The following is a 12,314-nucleotide window of genomic DNA, read 5'->3' as shown; positions in this document are numbered from 1 at the left end:
TCAAGTCCTGCTCCAAAACATAGGAGTACTAGAGCTGTTAATAGAAAAGATCCCCAGAATATTTTAAAATGGGAAAAACATTTCTTTCCTTCGCCTCGTTGTTAGAAATCGCTCTCTATTTTGATTGAAGTTTAAAAAAAAAAATCTGCCTGACCGATAACCAGCATGTAAAATTTCAGCCCCAAAGCAACTGAATACAGGGTGTTACAATGGAAAGTGTCAGGCAGCCTTAATGATAGGTGGCTATCAGCCCCACTTATAATATGTAGTAAAAAAGTGAGAAGCAGCAGTTTTGTAATCCAAAGGGAAAAAATGACCACTCCTTTTTATTGTGGGATTTATTGCTCACTATGAATACAAAGTAGCAGCTGTGTTAGTCTGTATTCGCAAAAAGAAAAGGAGTACTTGTGGCACCTTAGAGACTAGCAAATTTATTTGAGCATAAGCTTTTGTGAGCTACAGCTCACTTCATTGGATGCATAATTCTCAAATAAATTTGTTAGTCTCTAAGGTGCCACAAGTCCTCCTTTTCTTTTTGCGAATACAGACTAACGCGGCTGCTACTCTGAAACCTGTCATTATGCCAGGCACTGAATTTAGCTGTATGGAGTGGAAATCTATCAACTTCATGAAAAAACTCATACAGATACAGAAAGGTATTTTCCACTGAATGCATCCGATGAAGTGAGCTGTAGCTCACGAAAGCTTATGCTCAAATAAATTTGTTAGTCTCTAAGGTGTCACAAGTCCTCCTTTTCTTTTTATCAATACAAAGAGTAGGGCCTTCAAAAACTAAATCACTTTTTCATACTTTCTACATTTCCTAAAAAAGAAATTCCGACAAATATATATATATGCTATGTTAGATGTGGCCTGTCGTGGCAAATTTTAAATTGAGGGTGAGGAATCATCCCCCTGCCTCCCTCCTTTGAATCTTGGAAGAGAAGATTCATAATGCCTTATTTTAAAAAAATCTTTACGTATATTTGTTAGCATTCATGTGTGAGATGTATGTATGTTTTTTGACAAAATAGAGGCATGAAGTATCTTATATTATTGAAAACTTTATAGCCTTTTTTAATATTAATCACTTCAGAGTGTAAATCAGTTTTGGTCACTAGCAAATGTTAACTTACTAGAAATATGCTAGAAGAGAGAGAATCATTCTAAAGATTCTCCTCCTGGACATAGTAGAGGAGACATTCAATAATATTGAGTCCTTTTGCACCTAACCTTTAAATACTTCTGTAAAACAATAACCTGTGAAAAACAGGAATGGATAAGATTACTGTTTCTAGCCTTGAGAGGATGCATTGTTAGGGAGTTTGAAACATTCCACTGCTAAGATTATCAGGGAGTTGTTATCCACTCCTTAGTCATTTGTTTCCTAGGAGACAAATGTAATCCAAGCATTCTCCCCCCCCTCCCCCGCTCTTTCTTTTTTGATTGGAGACACTATTGACTTCTGACATTGGAGGAGTTGGTGGAGGAGCACACAAAATGTCATAAGATGGAAATTAATCACTAAATGATTGGTCATAATTCCACTGACTTCCTTTCTGATGATTACACTATATTTGGAAAACTAGTCCTTCAGCTAAACAGCCAGTTAAGAAGCTCTTCACACTCTTATTGTCAAGAAGGATATTCTTAACCAAATGTTGCTTCATTTATATTAAAAAAAACCCCACAACACCCTATTTCTGTTGTGACTATGCTGTTACAAAAAAAACAAAGGCATACATTTAAAATGAGATATGGATGCTAAAGGTTTATTTCCTAAATTGCAAACTCAGATTCAGTGACGATTTCAAGAAAAACTCTTCAGTCAGTGTTTCTTTTTCATATGGGATCAACTTAACTTGTCTCTTTCAGATCTTCTTCCCTCCTTCACCTCCCTCATTGGTGCAATTCTATTTCCTTAATTGGAAATATTCCTCATCTACACAGATAGAGCATCAGTGGACCCAATATATATAATGTACAAAACTTCTTTCTTATTTGTTATTTTGTGAGAGACCTAATCCTATAGGAGTCTCAACTCCCATTAACTTTGCAAGTTATGGATGCTTGGTAAGTAACAGGAGGAACTTGGTAGCTTGCACCTTTTAACAAAAAAAAACCTCTGTGCTGTTAGGTTTAAAATCACAATATGTATAAACAGTATTTTAAAGTTACTACTGTTATTAAATTTTCCTCCCTAGTGGACAAATGTCATGAATATGGGATATTCTTTTCCTTAGATTTACCCCCTTAAAACACTTCCTTCTCCTTGGTGTTTATGCTTTTCAGATAAAACCACACAGGTTTCTCATAGCATAAATCCTCTTGCCCCAAACTATTTTTGGACCCCGTTCTGAAATCCTTCCCATTCGCAGACATCTTGAGGTGTCCAGAATTGTCTGCAGCTTTTGGGTTGTGACCAGTGTTGTACCAACAGGGACAACTGGCTTCCTGTTCTTCGGGGCAGACTGCATATGCAGGCCATTTTTTCTCTCTTTCACATGGAACACATGTATTTACTGTATGTCAGTGACTAAATTCTGAAGTGATTGGCTGTATAAATACCCAGGAATCTAATTTTGCTCTTTGCTATCAACCTACCTTCATCTTCATCATCTGGACCCATGGAAAAGAAGCCCTTGAGGAATTCCACCATGATTTCAACAATTTCCGTCCCAACATCAACCTCAGCCTGGACCAGTCCACACAAGAGATCCACTTTCTGGACACTATGGTGCTAATAAGCGATGGTCACATGAACACCACCCTATACTGGAAACCTACTGACCGCTATGCCTACCTACATGCCTCTAGCTTTCACTCAGACCACACCACATGATCCATCGTTTACAACCAAGCTCTACGATACAACCGCATTTGCTCCAACCCCTCAGACAGAGACAAACACCTACAAGATCTCTGTCAAGCATTCTTACAACTACAGTACCCACCTGCTGAAGTGAAGAAACAGATTGACGGAGCCAGGAGAGTACCCAGAAGTCACCTACTACAGGACAGGCCCAACAAAGATAATAACAAAATGCCACTAGCCATCACCTTCAGCCCCCAACTAAAATCTCTCCAACGCATCATGAAGGATCTACAACCTATCCTGAAGGACGACCCATCACTCTCACAAATCTTGGGAGACAGGCCAGTCCTTGCCTACAGACAGCCCCCCAACCTGAAGCAAATACTCTCACCAGCAACCACACAACAGAAGCACTAACCCAGGAGCCCGTTGCCAACTGTGTCCACATATCTATTCAGGGGACACCATCACAGGGCCTAATCACATCAGCCACACTATCAGAGGCTCGTTCACCTACACAACTACCAATGTGATATATGCCATCATGTGCCAGCAATGTCCCTCTGCCATGTACATTGGTCAAACTGGACAGTCTCTACGTAAAAGAATAAATGGACACAAATCAGATGTCAAGAATTATAACATTCATAAACCAGTCAGAGAACACTTCAATCTCTCTGGTCACTCGATTTCAGACCTAAAGGTTGCAATATTAGAACAAAAAGACTTCAAAAACAGACTCCAAGGAGAGACTGCTGAATTGGAATTAATTTGCAAACTGGATACAATTAACTTAGGCTTGAATAGAGACTGGGAGTGGATGTGTCATTACACAAAGTAAAACTATTTCCCCATGTTTATTTCCTCCACCCCGCACTGCTCCTTGGACATTCTTGTTAACTGCTGGAAATGGCCCACCTTGATTATCACTACAAAAGGTTTCCTTCTCTCCCCCCCCCCCCGCCCCTCCCCTCTCCTGCTGGTAATAGCTTATCTTAAGTGATCACTCTCCTTACAGTGTGTATGATAACACCCATTTTTTCATGTTCTGTGTGTATATAAATCTCCTCACTGTATATTCCACTGAATACATCCGATGAAGTGAGCTGTCGCTCACGAAAGCTTATGCTCAAATAGATTGATTAGTCTCTAAGGTGCCACTAGTACTCCTTTTCCTTTAACCTACCTTAAGTCTCTCTTTTGATACTTACTGCTTCTAAGGTATCTCCCTCCTATTGAATATTTGTGTTTTTCAGGTTGTGTTGTACGTTTCCAGGATTAATCTCATTTAACTGCTTGTCCCTATTCTTAATGTGTTTTAGGTCCCATTGTATTTCTGTTTCCTCTTTTTTGGGAGGCTGAGCTCTCTCAACTGCCACTTACTACTTCATGTCAGGGAATACTCACCACTTTATAGGGCCAGATCCTACCTTTGCAACGTCTTCCAGTTCAGTATAATTAGTTGGTTTACTGTTTGCTATTAGATGCTCTGTATCTGATGAAAACACAGACCTCCAAGTTCTAATTTAACCACCTTGTAGAGGAGTCTTACTAGAAGCTGCATACTAAAGCTCACAACAGGGTAATCAGCATCAACATTTTTTCATTGATGTATTAAGTGTAATGAACTCATATTTGCAATCCTTGGTGCATCTCTGCACCAACAGATTTTCAAGTAAACATATCTCTGTTTTGAAGTGATGTTTGACATCTGGTATAATGTTTGAAGACTGAATGCAAAATGTCAGTTGGCAATTCGGATGCTGCTTAAAAACACAGCTAATTTCACTGAACCCTAAATCACAAGCTCACTGCGGTAGCCTGATGTATTACAGCATTTTTTTGAATACTTCATCTGCAATAATTTACAGTGCATAAGTGAAGTCTAGTCTCTTTTCGGTGGACCAAAAGCTGTGCATGTGTATATAAACAAATAAAAATAAATAATGGCATAGACAATATAAATAGTGTAGGTAATTGGATAACAGGCAGATAAAATGTCCTGAAGTAATGTTAAAAGGATCTCTTCAAGCTCGATGGTCCTTAAATGTAACTTTCAAAAAGTTGTTCTATGTTCTGGATACTAAGGATTACAGCAAGTTTTTCCCCTAGAAATACTCTGCTTTGTACATTTTTCTTAAAAGGACTATAGTAACATCTTTCTCACTCTAGCTAGAGGGCAGAGGACAGGACTGGGACTCAGGAAAACTGGGTTCTGTTCCTGGGTCTGCCACTGGTCTGGTAGGTGACCTTGGACAAGTCACTATCACACTCTGTGCTATCCCGATCTGTAAAATGGGAATAATGGTACTAACCTTTGTAAAGCGCTGGAAGATGTATAACTGAAAAATGCTACATAAGAGCTGGGTATTATAATATAGCTACAATGACTTAAAATCATTGAAATGGTTTTGGTACATAGAATTGTTAACTGCGTGAAATAAAAGGGCTTGTAAGTAGACTGACACAGATTAGTCAAGCTTTTAGTTTTGGTTTCAGAGTAGCAGCCATGTGAGTCTGTAAATGCAAAAAGAAAAGGAGTACTTGTGGAACCTTAGAGACTAACCAATTTATTTGAGCATAAGCTTTCGTGAGCTACAGCTCACTCACAAAAGCTTATGCTCAAATAAATTCGTTAGTCTCTAAGGTGCCACAAGTACTCCTTTTCTTTTAGTTTTGGACTCTGAAGCAGCCATGGTGTTAAACTCTCTGAACATGGAAATATCAGGCCATTCCATTGCCACTGCTGGAATATTGTTGATACATAGGTACAATATGTACAATCTAGAAGTCCCTAAAGTGTGGGGTGTGCCCCCCTAGAGGGGCACGGAGGAAAATTCTGGGGGTGCGCAGCTGAGGCCCTGGCCAACCCCCATTTGGGGTGGGGATGGAGTGCCACCCAGCTCTGCTCCTGGCCCTGGCCTTGGTCCTGGCCCCGGCCCCGGCTTCGGCTGCCAGCTCCGCGCCCGGGGCCCTGCTCCTGGCTCTGTGCCTGGGGCCCCGGCTCCACTCCTGGCCCTGGCCCACCCCCAGCTGTGGCCCTGGCCCTGCCTCCTTTCATAGAATCATAGAATATCAGGGTTGGAAGAGACCCCAGAAGGTCATCTAGTCCAACCCCCTGCTCGAAGCAGGACCAATTCCCAGTTAAATCATCCCAGCCAGGGCTTTGTCAAGCCTGACCTTAAAAACCTCTAAGGAAGGAGATTCTACCACCTCCCTAGGTAACGCATTCCAGTGTTTCACCACCCTCTTAGTGAAAAAGTTTTTCCTAATATCCAATCTAAACCTCCCCCACTGCAACTTGAGACCATTACTCCTCGTTCTGTCATCTGCTACCATTGAGAACAGTCTAGAGCCATCCTCTTTGGAACCCCCTTTCAGGTAGTTGAAAGCAGCTATCAAATCCCCCCTCATTCTTCTCTTCTGCAGGCTAAGCAATCCCAGCTCCCTCAGCCTCTCCTCATAAGTCATGTGTTCCAGTCCCCTAATAATTTTTGTTGCCCTTCGCTGGACTCTCTCCAATTTATCCACATCCTTCTTGAAGTGTGGGGCCCAAAACTGGACACAGTACTCCAGATGAGGCCTCACCAATGTCAAATAGAGGGGAACGATCACGTCCCTCGATCTGCTCGCTATGCCCCTACTTATACATCCCAAAATGCCATTGGCCTTCTTGGCAACAAGGGCACACTGCTGACTCACATCCAGCTTCTCGTCCACTGTCACCCCTAGGTCCTTTTCCGCAGAACTGCTGCCTAGCCATTCGGTCCCTAGTCTGTAGCTGTGCATTGGGTTCTTCCGTCCTAAGTGCAGGACCCTGGACTTATCCTTATTGAACCTCATCAGATTTCTTTTGGCCCAATCCTCCAATTTGTCTAGGTCCTTCTGTATCCTATCCCTCCCCTCCAGCGTATCTACCACTCCTCCCTGTCCTTTCCCCTGTTCCCCCTCCCAAAGCCATGACCCCACTCCTGGCCCCAGCTGGGGTGGGGATGGGGGGTGCGTGGGCAGGGGAGGGGGGTGAAGTAAAAAGTTTGGGGACCACCTATCTAAGATCATCCTGGAAAGCCCATCAAGCATAGGGACACAAGGATTCTTCCTAACTTGGGGTAAAAGGGAGAAGTATGACTTATGTAGGATCAACAGAGTGGTAGCACTTTCCAGACATAACCCAGGGAGCCTTACTTCATTTAAGACAACATATAAGCAAACAAATAGGATGTAAAATGCAACAAGACTGAGGCAGTATGCTTGAACACCCATACGTCTGTCTACAGCTGTATCTATTTTGCAAGATTAAGGGCTGGATCCTGCAATGAGCTCCAGGAAGGCAGATGATTGCTCTCTCACATGGGAGTCCATTGAAGTGAGTGGGGCTTTGTGAAGGCTCAAGGATCTACTCAAACAGATCCAGATGCAGGAACAGGGTCGGGGGACTGTAAGTTTGGAGGAAGGTTTATAAGAATCTTGTATATTGTGTAAAGAACCTCGAAGTATCTTTGTAGGATAAGGCAACACTTTGAAAGTTGATGATGATCCACAAACATGACAGGATTTCCAAAAGCAAAAGTGTGGGTTTTTCCCCTCTCTCTAGCTTTAGTCATGTACTAATTTCAGAGTGGTGATTTTATTTTTTAACTCCACTGTGTACACGTCATCTCACACAAACACACACAGTCAGTCAGTCAGTTTAATATGTTGATCTTACTTTACTAAAGTAAAGGGTTGGAAGGATTAGATTTTTGTAGCTAAATGTTAGTAAACATCAATTTCACTGTATACCCACAAACTGACAAGAAGCATTTTTCTTTAGAACTTATTAGAGTTTGATTTAAGGATATTTACTTTGTATATTTTGAGACGATGTTGACAACTTGTGTTTTACCCATTATGGAGCTTTTAACTTTTTGAATTTCAGCTTCTACTGTCCTTAAATAATTATTGTCTAGCGCTCCTCCCCCCCCCCCCGATGAAAATACAAATAAAAAATGTTTAAAACCAATACTTTTGCCCAACTGTGAAAAATTAAATTGATTAAAATAGAGAAAATGCTTAACAAACATTGATATTTGTTGAAATTATTAAAAAACAAAACAAAAAATTGAATTCTGCCAAGCCTAGATATAGAACTGAGAAAGAGTAAGTGTCAAGAGGTTGTAGTATAACTTGACTTTTTCCAGAAGGGGGTAAAATAGGTGACATTTATCCAAAACCTTACCAAAATGACTTCAGTATGGTAGGCTACTTGAAAGCCTGCAGCCTCTTCAGCAATCAGTAAGTAGAGCAGCTGTTTATTTTATGAGTTTCTCTTACAGACCTACCTATCTTGTTTTGGACACTTTTAGTGAAAAAAATAGCATCCTATTCTGTGTCTGAACTGCCATTTTTCTAAGTCTGTTAAGGACACGCTTTCCATCTTTTTAAGAGTTCAAACCGAACAATTCAGAATATCTGCACTCAGACCTCTGATAGTACTGATACAAGGATTGCTTTGATCTGCAGAATAAATATTGAATTTTGATGTAGGCTTCCCCATCACAGACTGACTGCTAGAGTTCTTAGTGTGTCTAGAAAGGTTAATTAAAATTGCTGCTGGTTTAACCAATCAAAATTCCTCAGTAGCCTTAAATGACTTAAACTCTGATTACATTGGATATTTTGTTTTGTTTTCTCAGAAAAAAATGTATGGATTAATTTGCTTTTGTATTAGAATTGCACGGATGTCATGTGGCTGAAGGATTAAGTCCCTTTATTTTTTAAAACAGTTGCTAAGGTGTTTTAAACCATTCCTTTTTATCCCTGTTCCCTGGTTTTTGTTTGTTTGTTTGTTTGTGTTTTGTTTTTACAACAGCAAAACAAAAAAATAACATTTTATTCACTTTTAGAGAGGAATCTATTTATCTTCAAAGTTGACATGGAAAAATAAGAAATTGTAGTTCTAGTCTGGAGTAAGAGGGAAATTTCCAGATATTGAATCATTTCACCAGCGTTAACGTAAACAGGGACAATAGTTTGCATTTTTTTTTCCTTGAAAGCCTTTTTTTAAATAAAATTGAAATATTTCATTATTGGAGTAATAATCTCTGGCAAACAAACACTGTTCATTTCTGTCAAGAAGCAGAAAGAAATCCATTGTTTTTCCTGTGAAAGTATTGCTTATACATGCGTCTATGCAACTAGATCATGTTTATCTTTTTTTTTTTTTTTTTTTTTACTCTTTCTCTTTGCAGAGTATTGGAAAGGGGTCCTTGTGGTGTATAGACCCAGAATATAGACAAAATCTCATTCAGGCTTTGAAAAAGACACCCTATCATCCATATTCACATGTGTTCAATACACCTCCCACATCTCCTCAGGCATATCAAAGGTAAGAAAACTAGAACATCTTTTATAACGACTATTATTTCTATTGAGCTGCACTTCTTGGGTAAGACATTAAACATAACTAATCACAATAGTTATGACAATATAGTAGTGAACAAAATATTGAAGTATAATGAGTGGTCAAATCCTTTACTTAATCTACAATATTCCTTACCCTCTTGATCTCTTGTATGATGGCAACATGTTGATCCTAATAAATCCATGGACTGGAAGGAGCTGTGTTTCCATGGATAATTTATAACATTTCTCAGCAAAAGCAAAATGTAAAATGAACACACACAAAAGTAAATGGGAAGCTTTAAAATATCAGTTTGTCCTGTTTCAATAGATAAAAATATCTGACTCCAGCAAGCAGGGTGTTAGTGAATTATTTTTCTCTTGAGCTTGATTGAGCAGTCTTTTAAGACTGTGTTGTCAATGCAACTGTCAGGTCTCTATGTCAACCCTACATCTGGTGATTTAAAACTCTTTCTGTTGTGGTTACTACGTGCTCTGTAGTGCTTTGTAGTTGAGTGCATGTGCTTGCATTTATCTCAAAGCTGTGCAGTGGAGAACAATAGAGGCTTTCGTTCTCTCACAGTAATGAAATAGGTGTGTTTATCTGACCATTGCTTAGAAGTGAAGTGTTAGCTGCTAGGAGAGAGCATTTAAGATTGTGACCCACAAAGGAGAGAAGTAAATATCTGGTTCTTAATAGATCTGCTTCCTTTTAACTGCAAATATAGAATCTACATTTTAAAATGTTCTAGCAAATCTTGGTTTGATCAGAAATATTTTTTTGTCACTAGGATTTTTGTCTGACTTGAGAAGAATGCCTGCTACTAGCACTCTGGATTAATGGGTGATTTTGATGGTTTTTGTCTTTTCAACATATTCTTTTAAAAATATGAGTCTAATATTTGTCCTGCAAAGAGGCAGCGATGCACAAAGTGATTTCTTTCAAACAATGTTAATGAAGTTCTTGTGCATCTCTGCTGAGCAGTGCATTCCATCACATGGCCAGACAATCAATCTTCACTCAGAGATTGGGAGGAACAGCTGGGCTTTCGTAGGAGACTGCTGTATGTCTGCCCTTGCTAGGCGATTAGCGTGATGGTAACCATAGTAACTAGAATGTCTCCATAGCAACGCATAGCTGAGACAGGTGCAGTTGCATCACAAGGCTGTTTGTTGCCTGGCAAAAGGACAGGCCATTAGTACTCAGATATACGCTGTTGCATTGGTAACATAACCCTACATAGCAACTACAGTTGGCTTAAAACTTTCTTTAAAATAAATGACATTGTACCTGTTTTTGTCTGTTTTCATATAAATCAACAGAATCATGTTATATGAGCTGACAGCTTGAGGTCATATAGCTTTATGAGATCAAATATAATGTGGGATTTTCTAATGCAATAGAGTAAAAATGGTAAAACCGCAGTGGAGGACCCAGTGCTTGTTAGAGTAACTTAAGGTTAACATTGGAGCTGTAAGTAGCTTTTCTGCATTCTCACACCACCCTCTCAGTGAAAGAGGTTTTTCACTTTTCCTGTGTCCCCCTTGACCTTTTATCAAAAGCATCCACCATCCTGTATACTCTCAGATAGTTAAATAATTTGGATGGTTATGTTAGAACGGCAGTTAAATAAATATTCAAATAATCTTTCTTTATAGACCTGAGAAGCCTAATGATTTCATTAATGTATTCGCGAACAGTAGAAATAGAGGGTAATCTATGCAGGCATGTGTTAAACATTTAAATAAAATTTTACTTTTCCATAGAATCTTAGCACATAGAATTCTTCATCCAATGCAGTTGTAGAATCAGAGAAAACTTGTTGAGTCATGTTAATCCCACTGGCAGAGAATGCTGTTTGGGATAGTTTGACAGGTTTTTCTGAAAGTGCTAATTATCAATTTGCAGAGCACTACTCCAGAAAGGTTTTATTCTCCTCAATGCAGACTTTCTCAGAAATAAGACATCTGCAGTTTAAAGTTATTGTTTTTCTTGATTGAAAATAATTTTATGCACAAATATTTGAACTTCAGTATGACCCCCTCCTCAATATAATTGAAATCTATATATATATATATCTTGTTCCTATTAAAGTAAGTCTCTTCCCTTTAAATCTATGGGACAGATCCTCAGGTGTACTGATAGCTTTATGCTGCTCCACTGGTATACGTTGGCTGCTGGAGCTGACTGAGAGCTTTTCTAGATTAGGAAAATCTGCACTAGGGTGACTACGCTACTGTAGCTACACCAATGCAATTTCCCCTCCTTTAGACAAGTCCTAACTTGTTCATAAAAGAATCTCCACAATCATAAAAGTAATCCTGCACTGGTGTACAGCTAATCCAGGGTTTGTGTAGCACACACCTGGCTTGCTGCCAGGGTAGCAGATACGGGGGGGGGGTGATTATTAGAAAGGGGATGAGGTTAGGATCCCCCTAAACTATGCAAACCTGTACATGCTCTTCTGTCACTTGGGTCTGAGGCAAGCCATTGTCACCTGTAACAAACAGCATGCTACTAAATAAGCATACAGATCAGCACCAGGATCAGGGCAAGAAAGTTGTGCTCCACACCTTGACTTTATTTATTTATTTATTTATTTTTTGACAAAACACAAGAATTTGGCTGTATATCTGCCGTGTGTGTGTGTGTGTGTGTGAGAGAGAGAGAGAAACTCTTTTAGAATTTACTTTGAGTGCATGATTTCTTCTGTTGATGTTAGTTTATATCTGTATCATTTCCAAGTTGATACTCCCCTTCCCCCCCTGCCCATTTAGTGTAAGAAGGATTATAATATTACTGTATGTTAAGCTCCAGCAACTCAAAGGGAGACTTTCTTTCCTTTTCAAAACAATGAATTTAAAGCTTTTACACTTCATGTGCTGTTGACCCTTTTACTACAGCACTTGGTCCTCCTGTTTTCATCTTAAGGGTGCATTATAAACAAATAACTTAACTTTACTTCAATACGGTGTAAAAGCCTTTCAAAGAAAGAAGAGTTTCACCTCCAATTTCCCCTATTGAAACATCCAAACCCTTCTCATTGTTCTTTGTAGCAGTGAAGTACTTCAGTAGTTAAATTACCTCAAGGCTTAAGAAGAACGTAATCTTTTTGTG

The 12,314-nt window shown here is 39.4% G+C and overlaps 1 protein-coding gene across 7 annotated transcripts in view; it reads left to right on the top strand.

Moving 5' to 3' along the window:
• Positions 1-12,314, top strand: part of FOXN3 (forkhead box N3) — a 304,443-nt gene that overhangs the window by 164,247 nt on the left and 127,882 nt on the right. For all 7 annotated transcript variants that reach the window (XM_073349399.1, XM_073349401.1, XM_073349402.1 and 4 more), the window contains exon 3: positions 9,046-9,182. In XM_073349399.1, the coding sequence (XP_073205500.1) occupies positions 9,046-9,182 (137 nt within the window). The remainder of the gene's footprint in view (positions 1-9,045; positions 9,183-12,314) is intronic.

The sequence above is a fragment of the Lepidochelys kempii genome, chromosome 6 (assembly GCF_965140265.1).
Source record: "Lepidochelys kempii isolate rLepKem1 chromosome 6, rLepKem1.hap2, whole genome shotgun sequence".
Lineage (NCBI taxonomy): Eukaryota > Metazoa > Chordata > Testudines > Cheloniidae > Lepidochelys > Lepidochelys kempii.
Note: the sequence above shows the minus strand (reverse complement) of the source record. Positions and strands in the feature narration are given on the sequence as shown.